General features: G+C 36.1%; 1 protein-coding gene across 1 annotated transcript in view; it reads right to left on the bottom strand.

The window, feature by feature from the left end:
• Nucleotides 1–1,722, bottom strand: part of LOC138712575 (glutathione S-transferase D4-like) — a 29,643-nt gene extending 27,921 nt beyond the window's left edge. The window contains exon 1 of the mRNA XM_069844523.1: nucleotides 1,499–1,722. Coding sequence (XP_069700624.1) covers nucleotides 1,499–1,639 — 141 coding nt within the window. The 5' untranslated portion in view covers nucleotides 1,640–1,722. The remainder of the gene's footprint in view (nucleotides 1–1,498) is intronic.
• Between the last annotated feature and the right edge of the window lie 14,823 nt (nucleotides 1,723–16,545).

Here is a 16,545-nt window from a genome sequence, read left to right on the forward strand (position 1 = left end):
CACTAACAATGAATTAACTGCACCAGCATTATTTCTCGCATTTGTTTCTGTTTATATTTTCTCGAAATACATAACAACATTGGCCCAGATTCACTACTGTACTACGAAGTACAATAGTATAACACCCTAGCAGCCTAGCTTAAGACATAAAGGGAGGGAATAGTGTGGGTCTCTGTCTGCCAAAGAGCTGGAATTTGTATTATTTATGGCCTATTTAGGAAGACAAGTCACTATTGCTATTCCCACCCCACACCACCCTTGAGGCCGGCCCATGGATGTGAGGAGTGAAACCTGACCAGTCCACGAGGCCAGACGAATTGTGCCTCAGCTACAACGTTTTAAGCGCAAGCTCAAATGCCGCGAAAATACAGGAAATTCAGAAGCCAGACCCGGCACGAGCGATTCTGGCCTCAGGAACAAATTTTACTGCAAAACAGGTCTACATACATCACAAAGTTTTCAAATGCTTCTACAGCGATATATGCTTCATTCAAATAACTAATACATTTATAAAAACACAAAATTTGATTTCAGTTAAGACAAGTGACTGAGGCCCGGCCTCACTTGCCTCCGTCAATCAGCCGCCACTGGATGGCAGTGATTGAGTTCGGGAATTTTCAAGCTTTGCGCAAAGGCTGGTGACTTTTTTGTTTAGTGATGTTGTCAGTACTGATCTGTGACAAGCTACTGCAATGTCGTGTATACAAACGAAGCCACATTAGAAAACTGTGTGTTTATTGCATTATTAACCGTTTTCTTTATTTAAGTCCTCATTCCATTAATAAAAGTATTGGTATTTCACATAGCATGATATATTTTTAAATTCTTGCGTTTCCTTTTTTTTTTTTTTACCGAAACGTACCATATATTCACCTCCATTATGACCCACCTCTCATTTCAAACGTTATTTACTAGATTTTCGAACAATTTTTTTTTGTAATATATCGCTATACATTTCTTATTATTCACCTCCATCTCTACAAATAGTCCTTAAGTCCTACAAATTCCATGACTTTCATTTCCAAAATCATCAGAACTACCTGTGCTGTAATTTTTCCGCGGGCTTTATTCTACTCAGATCGAAATGTATATAAAGAAATTTCTCAAATTTCTAGACATAACTTGATGATTTGGTAGATAATTTATTTCAGTTACTAAAAATCATGTAAAATCGAAATATAATTAATATTTTTTTAGTAACTCTTGATTCCTAATGTCACCTACAGGTGCCACAGCTGTCCAAAATTACCAGTAAATTAATTTAAACATAAATCAGCATTGGAATTCGGTTACCAGATGTCTATTAAGGCATTTTCGATGCTGATTTATGTCCAAATTAATTTACTGGTAATTTTGGGCAGCTTTTAGGAAGCGGTACCTGTAGGTGACATTGGGGCATGAAGAGAAGAAGTGTAAAATCACAGTGGAACGGATATTCTTGTATCCGGGCCGTAAATTCCCCCTCCAGCGCCATCTCCTGATTCCATCATGCTTTTACCTTGATGAACTCCGGTGCCAGATGCTCGCTTTCTTCAAACGAAATCTTCTTCAAGTTGAGCTGCACGTCTAAGGCCCTTGCCAGTAGCAGCACGGAGCGGCTAGGCGGGCTTCTAAGTGAGCAGTACAAGTCAATCGCCATGCTGTGAGCTGAGATAAAGACATTCCAGACTGGCCCAGCCTCACTGCGGCCGAGCAGGGCCGACCGCCCACCTCCCCACTACCCTCTTCGCGTCTTCGTGACAATCGCCACATTGGGAACACGTCAGTTAGAGTTGGGCAACACGATTCTTTTTCAGAAGTCGATTCCAACGATTCAATCACACATTACGAATCGATTCTAACGATTCGTTCACGATTCTTCTCAGTCTGCGATTCCAACTATTCTTTTGAATCGTCGCAAGACACTTTCCTTTGCAAACCACGCGTAGAACAAAAACGTTCTACATCTCTCTCATAGATGGCATAAGAGGCGAGACATTGGATTGTCTCTTTCTCATTGGCTGGAACCATTCAGTATGAACTCCATTAGTCTACAAAATTACCCAAGATAATGTCTCTAAATTATAATTTATCAACTGAACCTTATTATGAAGTACATTTTTTTGCATTACATCTCTATTTAACTATGCAAATTTCAGGTTTGTGTTCATTATTTTCCATACTTAACAAATGCAGTACATATTTTGATTTCACTCTCGCTCGGGAGCATTCGACACGGTTCGGAAATGTCCGTTGACAGGTTACACCAAACAACGAATAGAATCGTGGGTTACGATACCATGCCGATTCCTTCATATATTCTTTTGAATGACGATTCGTTACGATTCTTTTGAACGACGATTCGTTGATACCACGTATCGATTCTTACGATTCTTTATTATTAGTCGTTCGAATGAACGATTCGTTCACGAATCGACCCAACTCTAACGTCAGTAAGCATGACTTGCAAAATAGATAAGCTCAGAGATGGAAAGAGTTGCTATTTTCTCGTAACAGTTCCACTTCCAATAGGGATATATTATTATTACGCATATTCTTGGATTATTATTATTATTATTATTATTATTATTATTATTATTATTATTATTATGGTTTCATGTATTACTGATTCATATTTTCGTAACATTTATATATTTTTATAGTATCCACTAAGTATAAAATAGCGACCGGAGCAGACCAGTCGGCTAAGGCGCTTGACTATCGATCCAGAGTTGCGCTCGAGCGTGGGTTCGATTCCCGCTTGGGCTGATTACCTGGTTGGATTTTTTCCCCGAGGTTTTCCTCAGCCGTAAGGCGAATGTCAGGTAATCTTTGGCGAATCCCCGACTTCATCTCGCCAAATACCATTTCGCTATCATCAATCCCATCGATGAAAAATAACTTAGTAGTTGATATAATGTCGTTAAATAACCAAGTAAAAAAAAAGTATAAAATGACATTTAAAATCGTATAGGGCTCACGGAACCCCAGAACATACTTTGAGAAATGCTGCTCTATGGCAATTCAGCAGTTGTCCAGACTGAACGAAGAGTGGCCTAGTGTGTACTTACATTTTAGGAAATCGCCATCAGAGATAATAGCGATAGTGGAAACCGCGATTAGAGTATCCAGTATTATAACCAGTAAAGATCCCTGCGATGGCATAGGATAATGTTTTCAGAACATGTAATATCCTGCCTTGCCGCCACGCTGCACCTCCCGTGCCGATCCGAGCAGACCGAAGAGGCGTAGTTATAAGCACTAGGGAGCTCTCGGTTCAGGACGTGAGACACTGGCAGTATCTTATGCGAAGTTTTACCGTCAGGTGGCACGATCGTTCCATGCGGCGCAACATGTTGTAGGGCTACGTTTTGTCATATGCTACAGTTGATTACGTTTTCCCGCTTGTTGGTTTTCTGTACGTGTCAAAATTATATTTACAGTTATTTTGTATAACCTAGTATAATTTAATATAATTCAATATTTTCGTACCTCATAATTTAATTTAATTTACAATTAAATAATAACGTAAACCTGTATACCTATTGAGCGATTCCCCGAGATGGGTGAGGAAATCTGTAGTATGCAGAATATAAATACGAGTAAATTGAATGTTCATGAACCTAAACGAGAACTTTGAGAACGAGGTGCACGAATAAAAATATAGGAAATATGTCGAAAGTGAATATTGCCCTCTTTAATAATTATTACCGGTATTTAAGAACCGTACGCTAAAAACAGGATATGCAACCACCAATGTGTTTTTTTTTATAGGGAAGAGACTATCGAGATTGAATTCCTTGTATTTTTTCTGTAGTTGCAGAAAGATCAAATGCAATTTTTAATAGGATGATATAATATGATCGCAATAGTATCACGATTAGTAGTGTGTTTCTGTTTTGTAGGTTAAGGATGTGCAATTTTGAATACTGTGTGGGATGATTTTGAAACTTTGAACTTAAAAAATGGCTTTAATAATTAGGGTACAGTACATTAAAAACATTATTAACGAAATGGATTTCACTAGGGATCGTCCTGGATAATAAACATTCCAGTTTATCGAGAGTTTACTGCAGGCGTAAACTTCTACAACTACTGCATATAATCTAAGTTAACATAGCTCGCTGTAGAGGTTGCATATGTTTTTATTAATTTTTCGAGCCCCAATTTTATCACTTTTATTTTGTAAGATTTAAAGCATATATTCAGAATATTTCGGGACCTGATTGAAGACAAAAAGCTTTCCCTAGTTTTTACATATAGGAACATAACAAAAATTTGCCATTTTAGTTGTTTTTAAGAGTATTTAATATACTGATACACTACGTATATCCTCAATGTTTATATACCGAAAAACAAATGCACACGCAAAGCGCATCCCGCTATCTATTGGTGCTAGTTCAGGATATCCCTATTGTTCCAGTTTCTTGAAAGTACTAGGTTCCAAATAACAGTTCCGAAATAACAATACTATATACTCATATTTATAGTTTGACAACTTCAAGTGAAACCCCGTAAAACACGTCAACTTCTGGAATCTCTCTCTCTTTCTTTCTTCTCTCTCCCTCGCTCCTCGTCATTCAGTCACCAATCACCACGTAAATATCTGAGAGGGTGTGTGTGGGCATCGCGACCAATAGAAGAACCACTCTCCAGTATTACCACAACAACGGATTCTTCATTTTTGCCTCGACTGTCGGCTAGGAAGGTTCCATTATGCTAGCATTGCAGGCAACTAGTCAACCTTTCAATGCTTTTGTTAGCAGGTTTGACAAACTGTGAGTGGACGTGCAAGTACATAGTGCTCTCTCCCTTCCCCCCCCCCCCCCGTGCTTTCTCACTTGCTCCTCCCCAAGACAGCCAGCGTTCACGTAGTAACTCCCTCAGGGCATGGATATATATATATATATATATATATATATATATGTATATATTTATCCATGGTCAGGGTTTCAGTTCTTTTTGTCAATCTATATAACTGCACAGGTAGTGTTGCCAACACATAAATTGTATCCCCGTCAGTCTAACACGTGGAAATCCATCAGAATCAGTCAAAATAAAAAAAATTACCCACTCATTATATCTATATACAGATAAAAAGCAAATTTTAATACAACTTACTTACCAATCTTGATTAAAATAATAATTCGTCAACCTCCGACTTGATGACGAGGATTCTTTAACTTGGTAGGCCTACAACACTGGCAGGGCTGTTCAAATAAAAAGTAAAATCCCCAAACATTAAACAATTAAAATGACAGCAGCTAAAAAAAGTCGATGTAAATCTAAATTCCGCCAGAAAATCCGTCACCCGCCAAAGTCATTCTTTTCCCGTTCGCTACGTTGAAATTCCGTCACTTTTGACGGAATTTCCGTCCAGTTGGCAACACTGTACACAGGTGCATCATGGATAAATATATAATATTTATATATTTATCCATGGGTGCATAGTCATAGAGTAAGTAGAGAGAGCGCTTGGTTTACTGCGCAGGGTATGAATCGTGTGCCCAACTACAAAAACACGAAATCCGCTACGGAGCTGCCAAAATTCCGCTATGTTCCGGTACGCATGTGTAGGCCTACTAAATAAACACGGAGCAACCAGAAACATGGTACTAATGCTTATGTACGACAAATAGAGCTTTTTAAAACCATTAAGTAGGTTTACACAACGTAAAAAATGTTTTTCGCATTGCCTACGTTCAACGAGTATTTAATTAAAATTAAATTTAACAGTTATATTACTGGTTGTTCTGTATGGTTATGAAACTTGGACTCTCATTTTGAGAAAGAAACAGAAGTTAAGGGTGTTTGAGAATAAGGTGCTTCATTTTTATATTTACAATTCGAACAATGGTCACGAGATATACTCATGTACTTTGTCTTTTCTGACTTTACTTCCAAATACATCTCTTTACATGCTTCAAGTAAAATTCCCGTGTTTCCCCTAATAGCTTTTGAATTATCTTGTAACATATTCATGTCATCCGTATAGAAAAGCAGCTGATGTAACCCGTTCAATTCCAAACCCTCTCTGTTATACTGGATAATAATAATAATAATAATAATGATAATAATTTTTTATTTATTTACTATTATTTATTGTGCTGTACAACAGCCAGAGGCCAATAACAGTTCAGTACAAAGCATAATTACAATATGACAGAAATGATGACAAAATAATAAAAAAAAGTGCACAAAAATAATTATTACACATAAACATACAATTACAATTAATGACAATAATGCCGATGGATGGACAAAGAATGGAGGACTTTAAAATAGCTACATAACTAGGAATACTATGAAAATAATAATGATACAATTATAATTAAGTATAATGCCTGAAAGAAAATATAAATGATAAATCATTGCCAAGAGCAAAGTAAGTCTATAGCCTACATTGAAGGGGTCATGCATATCTTGTCATATATAATATAATCATTAAAGTGGAAAAACCTGAGCCGGGCTTTATACAACTTTAACGGTGCTTTTCTAAAGAGCATTACATGAGAAATGAATTTTCACTCCTTTCTATAGGGTGGGAATGACAACTGAAATGTAGAATATTTTTTTTCGAATTTCATAGCAAAGTCTATTAGATTCGCATGCTTGCTTATGCTTACTGGTGTTCAACAAAGTTTGACGACTTCATACAGAGAATAAGGAAAGCTGGAACTTGGTTCCTGTTCTTATATAATGGTTTCTAAATTAATACCAGGATGTATACAAGTCTGATAGTGCTCTGCTTAGTGGTCTTTCATAATAAATTTCTTGTGCTGATACATAGAAGGCAGGAAAAAGACATCATGTATTGTAGGATAAAGCTAATCTCCAAATTTTTTAAAAGATTTATTAGATTCCCATGCTTGGTTATGTGTACTTGTGTTGAATAATATTTGACGACTTCATATAGATCATTGGACAGCTGCTATAGGAATTCAAGACTTCCATATGAATAGTAAATGCATGGCAGGTCTAATTAAAGAATGACAGTGCTTATACTGCTTGTTTGTCATAATAAATTATGTTACAGTTCTTCTTATAGGGTGGGAATTAGATCTGAGGAGTAGGATAATTTTCTCCACATTGAAAGTAAAGCTAATCACATTGTAATGCTTGTTAGCTTAGGTGTGCTGAGCAATTTTTGACGACTTTTTGCTGACACTTGGTAAACTGCAGTAGGTGTCTAGTCTTGCATTATGATTGCTCAATTCATGTGAGGACATACACATCAACGACAGTTATTAAGCTTATTGGTTCTTCATAATAATTTATTTTAGACTGATATTTACAGAGCAGTAATGGAAACTTGAGTGTAGTATAAATTTTCTCCAAATTTCATGCAAGATTTTTTACATTCTCATGTGCGTATAGGTGTAGTGGTGTTGAAAAATGTTTGACGACATCATAGTGACACACGGACAGGTGCAATAGGGATTTTAGTTCTGTATAGTGATTGCTAATTTTTTGCCAGGATTTATACAACACTGACAGTACTTCTGTTTGCTGATTTTACACAAAATATGACTTATATTAGAACCCATAAAACTGCTTTACCGACTGAGCTATTTCATAAATGTTTAAAATTGTAAAAACATAGAACAGTAGGTCTGAAATGCTTAGTTAGATGCTTTTGCTTTGGAAGGTAATTGACGACTTTATTCTCATAGTTGGACATCTACAATAAGGACTCTAGTGTTGCATTAAAGTGGAAAAAACTAAGCCGGACTTTATACAATATTGACAGTGCTTTTTTAAAAGAGCTTTACATGAGAAATGAATTTACACTCCTTCCTATAGGGCAGGAATGACAACTGAAATGTAGAACAATTTTATCCAGTTTCATATAGGCTATAATCTATTAGGTTCCCATGCTTGCTTACCTTGACTGGTGTTCAATAATATTTGAAGACTTCATACTGACACTTGGTACACTGCAATAGTTAGGATCTTGTCTTGCATAATGATTGATAAATTCATGCCAAGACTCGCACAGCAATAACAGTTTTTAGCTTACCGATTTTTGATAATAACTCACTTTACGCTCCTACTTACTGGGCAGGAATGAAGACTTGAGTGTAGTTTAAATATTCTCAAAATTTGGTACAAGTCCTGATGCATTCTCATGTCTGTATAGGTGAAGTGGTGTTGAAAAATCTTTAACGACATGTTAGTGGCATAAGGACAGCAGCAATAGGAATTCTAGTTCTGTATAGTGATTGCTCAGTTCTTGCCAGGACTAACACAACACCGACACTGCCTTTATCTAATGATTTTAAATGAGAATGACTTCGTCTGCAACTAATAAAGCTGCATTACCGACTGAGCTCATTCATAATGAATTCCAATTGAAAAATTTTAGAATTGTATGTCAGAAATGCTTTCTTAGGTGTTTTTGATTTGGAAAGTAATTGACGGCTTTATTCTCACACTTGCATGACTGCAATATGGACTCTAGTACTACATTACTGTGGAATAAATTAAGCCAGGCTATATACAACATTGACAGTGCTTTTTAAATAGAGCTTTACATCAGAAATGAGTTTCCACTCTTTGCTATGGAGCAGGAATGACAAGTGAAATGTAGAATTTTTTTTTTTCCAACTTCATAGCAAAATCTATTAGATTCCCATGAATGTAATGAATAATCTTTGCTTTTTTTTTTTTTTTTGCTTTGAAACTAGTGTTGCATAAATTTGCAAAATATTAGCCAGGGTTTATAGAAGACTGACAGTGATTTTTTAAGTAACTTCATATGAGAAATGATATTACACTCAATTCTATAAGGCAGAAATGGCAACTGAAGTGTAGAATAAATTTTTATCTCAAATTAATAGTAAGATTTCTTAGATTCTAATGTTTGCCTAAGTGTACTGGTGTTCAGCAGTGCTTCACGAATTCATACAGATAATTGGACAGCTTCAATAGTGTTTCTAGTTTTGCATAACGATTGCTAAATTCATGCCAGGACTTACACAACGCTGACAGAGATTTTGATTAGTGATTTTCATAATGAATTACTTCATGCTCATATCTATGGATCAGGAATGATGTATGGAACGTAGTATAAATATTTTCGAAATACCATTCAAGATTTCTTACATTCTCATGTTTGTATAGGTGTAATGGTACAGTATTGAATATTCTTTCACGACTTCATAATGACACATAGACAGGTGTAATATGGACTCAAATTCTGGGTAGTTGTTGTTAAATTCATGCCAGTATTTAAACAACAATGACAGTGTTTAGTTTTCTGATTTTACTTAAAGAAAAGATCCAATCTAGAATTTATAAACCTGCATTACCGAATCAGCTCTTGAATAAATATTTACAATAGGATAGAAATTACAATTTTCACTTTTTATCCTACTTTTAACACTTATTATATCACTGATTAAATAGTAAGCTCATGCATACATATTTACAAGTAGAAAAATTTGGAATTGTAGGTCTCTCCTGTTTTTTTTCTGTTGTTGCTTTGAAAAGTAATTCGCGACTTCGTACTAACACTTGGACGATTGCAATTAGGCTTCTAATATTGCATATATTTCCAAAATATAGCCAGTAAATTTATAGAAGACTGGCAGTGACTTTTTAAGTAATTTTACTTGAGAACTGACTTCATACTCAATCCTATAGGGCAGGAGTAAGAACTGAAGGGTTGAATAAATTTCTTTCCAAATTCATAGCAAGATTTATTAGATTCCCATGTTTGCTGAAGTGTACTAGTGTTCAGTAGCGTTTCACGACTTACTACATATAATTGGACAGCTACAATAGGGATTGGGGAAATGATTACTAAATTCATGTGAGTGGACTACTTACTGACAGAGATTTTGATTTTCCATAATGAATATTTTTATGCTCATACTTATTGAGCTGGAATGATGTATGTAATGTAGCATAAACATTTTTCAAATTCCTTGCAAGATTTATTAAATTCTCTTTTTTTTTTTTTTTTTGTATATGTATAGTGTTGTTGACGACTTCATACTGACACATGGACAGCTGCAATAGGGACTCTGGTCTTGCATAGGGATTGCCGAATTGAAGGCAGGACTTATACAACATTAACAGTGCATCTGTTTGTAGATTTTATATAAAAATAGCAATCTACTACTCGTAAAGCTGCATTACCGACTGAGCTCATGCATAGATTTCTACAAAAGGAAAGAATGTGGAATTGTATGTCTTCCGTGCTTTTTATCTTTTTTCTGTTGCTTTGAAAAGTAATTATTCACGACTTCATACTCATACTACGACAGCTGTAATGAGGACTCTAGTGCTGCATAAATTTGCAAACTTTTAATTATATAAATAATCCGTGGTGCTACAGCACGTGAAAGGCTAGACCGACCAGCCGGCTGCTGGCCTCACACCCACATGTCGAAGCAGAGGTGGATGATCATCCAACCAGAATGGAGGTATCGTGTGGTTAGCACGATGATCCCCCCAGCCATTATAGCTGGCATTCGCAACCGGATTTCGCTACCTATCGTAGCTCCCCAAGTGCATCATGATGCTGGGTGGGCACCGGTCCCATACACTGGCCGAAATTTCATGAGAAAATTTCTTCCCCCATGAGGATTCGAACCAGCACGCATTCCGTAACGCGAGTCCTAGGCAGGATGCCTTAGACCGCAACGCCACGGCGCGGGACTTTGCAAACTTTTAGCCAGGGTTTATACAAGACTGACAGTGATTTTTTGGGTAACTTTACATGAGAAATGACATTACACTCAATCTTTTAGGGCAGAAATGGCAACTGAAGTGTAGGATAAATCTTTTTCTCGAATTCATAGTTACATTTATTAGATTCTAATGTTTGCCTAAGTGTACTGGTGTTCAGCAGTTCTTGACAAATTCATGCAGATAATTGGACAGCTTCAATAGTATTTCCAGTGTTGCATAACGATTTCTAAATTCATGCCAGGACTTACAGAACGCTGACAGAGATTTTGATTAGTGATTTTCCATAATTAAATATTTCATGCTCATATCTATAGATCAGAAATGATGTATGGAATGTAGTATAAATATTTTCGAAATACCATTGAAGATTTCTTAGACTCTCAATATTTCTGATAGATACATTTATAGTTCCTTACGTTCAGCAGCATATTCTTCTTCACTTGTTGAATTTCCCGCCTCTGTTTGTAAGCATTCTTCTTCGCTTGTTGATTTGTCGACCTCACTTTCAGTCCCAGCAACTTCACTAATTATTTCAATTTTTGAAATCTTATGGCAAAAGCATTCGCAAATAGCATCACCTACCACTAAATGTGGGACCTTTTTACACATGCTACTTGTCACTTTTCTTTTACAGACTTGTGACGAATGTTTTTAAAGTCAGAAAGTGTTGTAACACCACAGATGACTCCAACTTTTCGTCTTTAATTTAGGCATATTGAACACTTACAACTTACAATGACAGAACAGATCAAAATCGCCATCTAAACTGAAATGAAAAAGTTGCGCTGAGATTATAACAGGAAAAAAACAAACTCTCACGTGAAATCTATTAGCATACTGTTGAGCGGATGTTGCAACATCTGGCATTTGTCATATCGATCGCTAAGCACGCGTGTGGATGTGTGGTATGAGCGCGTGACGTAATACACTGCACGCGACTTTGATCCTTAATGGCAACATTTGCAATTCTGGTTTATTTAATATTTCCCAAAGTATTAGAGATCCCATCATAAAATTTTTGTAATAGATTAAGAAATTGTTAATCTCACCGTAAAAAATAGAGCATGGTAAAAAAAATATTCGATTTGAAAATATCAACATTTCTTTGTTTTACTGTAAGTTTTAATATATGCTCGAAGTAAAAATCCATAGTAACTGAGAAGTAAGTTTTAATATATAGAGTCGTCTTTGTATTGGCACAATTTTTACGTTGATACAATGAAGCATGTCTTTTTAATAATATTTTTAACAATAGTATACATATCAACTCCCCGAATATTTCACCCTTCATTACTTTTCAACCATTGCCACAGTGTTTCCTAGAGGCATAAAAGCTGGCCAAAAATACTAAAAGCCACTTTACCACTTTTTTTTTACCAATTTTTGGTACCAATTGAAAGATAATATCATATTGAGAATATATCAGGTCTACTTGCTTATCTTAGGACAGTGTTTCTCAACTGATGGCTCGTGTTCCGCTGGGTATACTTGAACAGTGAAGTGGTAGACCCAGTTTTTTCCTCCATAATAAAAGCACTTAATTTAACACTTTATATATATTATTAGTATTCATTGAATTAATCTGTGCATTAAGTATTACAAACATTTTACGATTATGTTCATGACTGTTTAATAGTAACTTTTTAATGGTTGTTACACGTTAAAGTAACTACACTGTTTATTATATTTATTACGGAGGCACTTAATAAATAATAAATTCTAAGTGAGCACATACACAATACAGATTTTGAAACACTTTAGCACTGTAAAGAATGTTCATTGATAACTGTCACTAGTATTGGTACTGTCCTCCCCTCCGAAAGTTGTGACTGCACTTGCAGTAGGCCTGAGCCGTCCCTTGTTTGTTTCAGAACTCAATAGGTTTATGACTTCCACATGTAGTATCCTTTTCTTGTATCTTGTTCGGTTCTCTTGGCGGAAGGATGTTATAAAAGGATCAGAGGCGGCAAGGAGTCGATTGAATACATCCCGATTAGTGGCCTCTCTTGAAATCTTTCTGGCATACTGTTCACGAAATTGCTTAAGGTATTTATACCTTGCTTCTTGTGCTTCTTCCGACATTTGTCCAATTGAATGGTAAATTTGCAAAACGACTTGAGTCCACATTTTGGGGGTTTTGAGTTGAGAGCATGATTATGTTACTGTGTGCAAGGGTCATCGTTTAGTAACAGAATGACTTTTATCGACCACTTTTGTATAGTTTTCCTTAGCAGCAGAATGTTTGGTTAAGGGGTAAAACGAATTTAGTCCTGGTCTTAAGTTGTTTTGCCTGTCAAGTACTGAAGAAACTTACATAATATGTAATATGTATACAATCAGCTGACAAAATGTTTTTTGTCTGTTGTCATTGGTATTTCTTCAGTTGAGAAAATTTATTACGTTTGAAAAACAGAGCATGAAAATGAAAAGCAATATGTTCAGTAATCGTGCTGAACTTGTAGCTGAAGTAAAAAATATTGCAAAATGGATCCAAGATAAGTATCTTGAGAGAGAGGATTTTCTTGCTGTCACATTTCACTACATGAAAAATGTATGCTTGCCTAAGACCAGTTCAGGATACGTACTACTATCGCCAGCTCACCGTCTCAGTTTCTCTGTGCACAGCATGAAAACTAGTGAAATGTCCTTTTGTGTCTACCATGAGGGACAGGCCAAGAAACGTCTTAATGAGGTATGTAATTTTCTCCTGCACACTACTTCGATAACTATGTCACATCCCCTATGTTAAAGAACTGTCCGGGACAAAATAAGAACAGTCCACTAATCAAATTCTTAATGGCAATAAGTGTGCAGAAACATTTCTTCAACATCATACTTTTCTCCATCAGAGGTCTGTGCTCTTGTGATTAAAAAATTGTTCAAAATAATATTGTTCAACAATTGCAGTAAGGTTATTTTATGATTTTGGTATAGCCTAAATACATTTAGTTAAACATGTTTATGTGTCAATTACCTAATAATTATGATGCAGAATTGAAGTTAATTTGCAGAAGATAATTAAATTTTTTACAACCTGAAGAAGAGTACAAAAGTATGAATTTTTATACTAAAAATTTTTCTCTTACTTATCTCTTACATATAAAAAAATTATATTGTAAGAATATATGGTTCAGCGAAGTCAAAAACAGTTTTCTTTAATTTCCTCAAAACTACTTCTAGGGACATAAGTCGTTTTGTAAATTCGCCATTCAATTGGAAGTACTGCCTCGGAAATAATAGTCGAACCATGAATGGGTATTTTATGTACAGTGACAGGCATGGGATACCAAGAGTACAGTGAGACAAATAATCTGGCAGTCTCAGTTGCATATTTTTCAAATTCATTTGTGTTTATTTCAGATTCACAGGAAATGGTTTTAAGTATAATTCCACATCTGTGGATGAGATTCCTGTCAATGCAGGTTATTTCTGCACTGACTTTATTTTTGCAGCGAATGTTAAATTTTTCGCAATCTCTGCAGATTTTCTTACATTTTGAGTTTTTCTACGCTTAGACCTACTACTGCTCTCCCCAAACTCTGTGGTCCTCCTCTTTTCTGTAGAGTAGGTTTTATAGCATTTAAATCACATACAAACTCTTTATCTAACCACTGCTCGTTTTTTTTTAATCTATCACTCATCCTGTAAGATTCATCGATTCTGCGAAACACATTAATGCAAAAACGAGAAACATGTCTTTCTAACAATTTAATTTGATCATGGGAGACTTCTAGACCGATTTTTGTAATAAGAAACTGCAATACTACGTCTTTCTGTTTCTTACGACCACTTTTTTCCTTCTGTGAAGTATCAAACAATTCTTTCCTTTTGCAACGGTACTCCATTCTGAAACCAAAATAAATTACTAAAAATTTGTTATTTTTTTACTTTTATAACTATTTGATAGCCAAATTGAACATAGTTTTGCTGCAGAGAAGAAATTAACTGATACTGAGAATATTCGTATTTTAGACGATTAATTTGAAATACGCCAATACATATTTTTAACTAAATTTTATCAAAAGGGGCAAATATGGGCAATTTTACCTTTCAAGATCATCAAGTAAACATGTCAGGCTACACGTTGGTCAAGGAAATAACACGGGGCAACGTGAGGAAAATTTTGCTGGTCTGCATAAAGACCGAACATAAGGAATCACAAAATAAAATTTTACATAATATGATTACGATTCCTCAGCGCAGCATAATATACGTAATCATTATAATAATAATAACGTATTCTTAATTCAGAAACATAACTCTAACAATCCATAATAACATTTACCTGAAAATCAACCACAGAGGTACAAAAAATAATTGAAATTCTAATTGAAAAACGCACAATCACAACACAGCAAAAACGACACTTCATGCACTACTTTCAAAGGTTCGAATACAACTGCGTAGAATTAGACCTGCTACGAGGGTGGCTGTTTCATGACCGCCAGACCTTGGAGATATTTGGGGTATATTGCAAACACCATAAAATTAAAAGTGAAAAAATCATTTTTGGCCAGCTTTTGAGCCTCTTGGAAACACTGTGGCATTGGTGAGATGAAGTTCATATTAGGCCATTTAAATATTTATTATTATGACATTCATTTACTAGAATATTGAAAAAGAATCCAGAACTTGACATTACAAATTTTTAAATTTTGTATGGAATGACCCAGACGTAAGTCTACTAATGCACTAATAATGTTATTTCTCTGTTTCAGGGTTATCACGTTATTGGGTGCATAGATGCATTGTATTTTCTTGTAAATAATTTTTATATATTTTTTAATGTATATGTATTTTCAATAATGATTAAAAGACAACCTCCCACCTCAACATATACAGACCTCACTGAAGCCAATTGGCTTGTCGTCAGCACGACACCTCATCCTGCTCAAGGTTTTTCTGTGGTTTCCCTTGAGTAAGAAGACAATGTCGGGATGAGCCCCAAAAGAAATGGGCCACGGACCACTTTCCTTCCCCCACTCTTTCTCTTCTACTATCACAAAGAACTTGCTAATTTCTTAGATAATCCTATAATATGATAATAGGGGAAAATAAATATACTGTAAGTTCACAGGGCTAACGGCTTCGAAGCTGGGTACCTGGTTCTAATGAAGTGCACAGGTAGCAATATAAAACATGGGGGCATGAGATACTTACTCTGTCTGCCATAATAAATTCACTTCAATTAAATTTCCCAATGTAAAATAAAAAAAAAAAATAAAAATCCAGAGTCACTCATTTGCTAGATGGCAAAGAGGTAGCTCTAACGCGTCCTCCGTCGCTAGCAGCAGTGTTCCAACCAGGCCTACGCTATGGTTGTCTTTTGTTCAGCATGTCTACACACGACCACCACTCCGGGAACAGGAAGCCAAGCTGCGCCACTGTCTCCTTTATTCTTTCCTACAACAGCCGAATTTTCCTCACTTCTTATGTATCCTAAACTTATTTTATTCTCGTCTCTCTACAAGTCTCATCACCACCTCCAACCCACCCACTTCTCTCCCCTGATCTCCCTTATCTCACACCTTCCTGATTTCGACTCCCTGCTCTTATCCCGGCTTGTTCGATAAAACACAACCATCTCCTCAACCCCCCCTCTAGAGTCGGTAAGTGGCACAGTATGCTGTGTTGATCCTCCGATGCCAGGAGCTTGTTCTCGAAGCGGTAAGTCGCACAGTACGCTGTGTTGATCCTCCGATGCCAGGAGCTTGTTCTCGAAGTCGGTAAGTCGCACAGTACGCTGTGTTGATCCTTCGAACTAGAGAACTAATATTCTACCCGATTCCATCTCTCTCGTTATCCTGCTCCCCCCCACCACAACACACATGAAAACAAGCCGATCTTCCCCAGGCATTCCCGTTACCC

Source organism: Periplaneta americana, chromosome 13 (genome assembly GCF_040183065.1).
Source record: "Periplaneta americana isolate PAMFEO1 chromosome 13, P.americana_PAMFEO1_priV1, whole genome shotgun sequence".
Classification (NCBI taxonomy): domain Eukaryota; kingdom Metazoa; phylum Arthropoda; class Insecta; order Blattodea; family Blattidae; genus Periplaneta; species Periplaneta americana.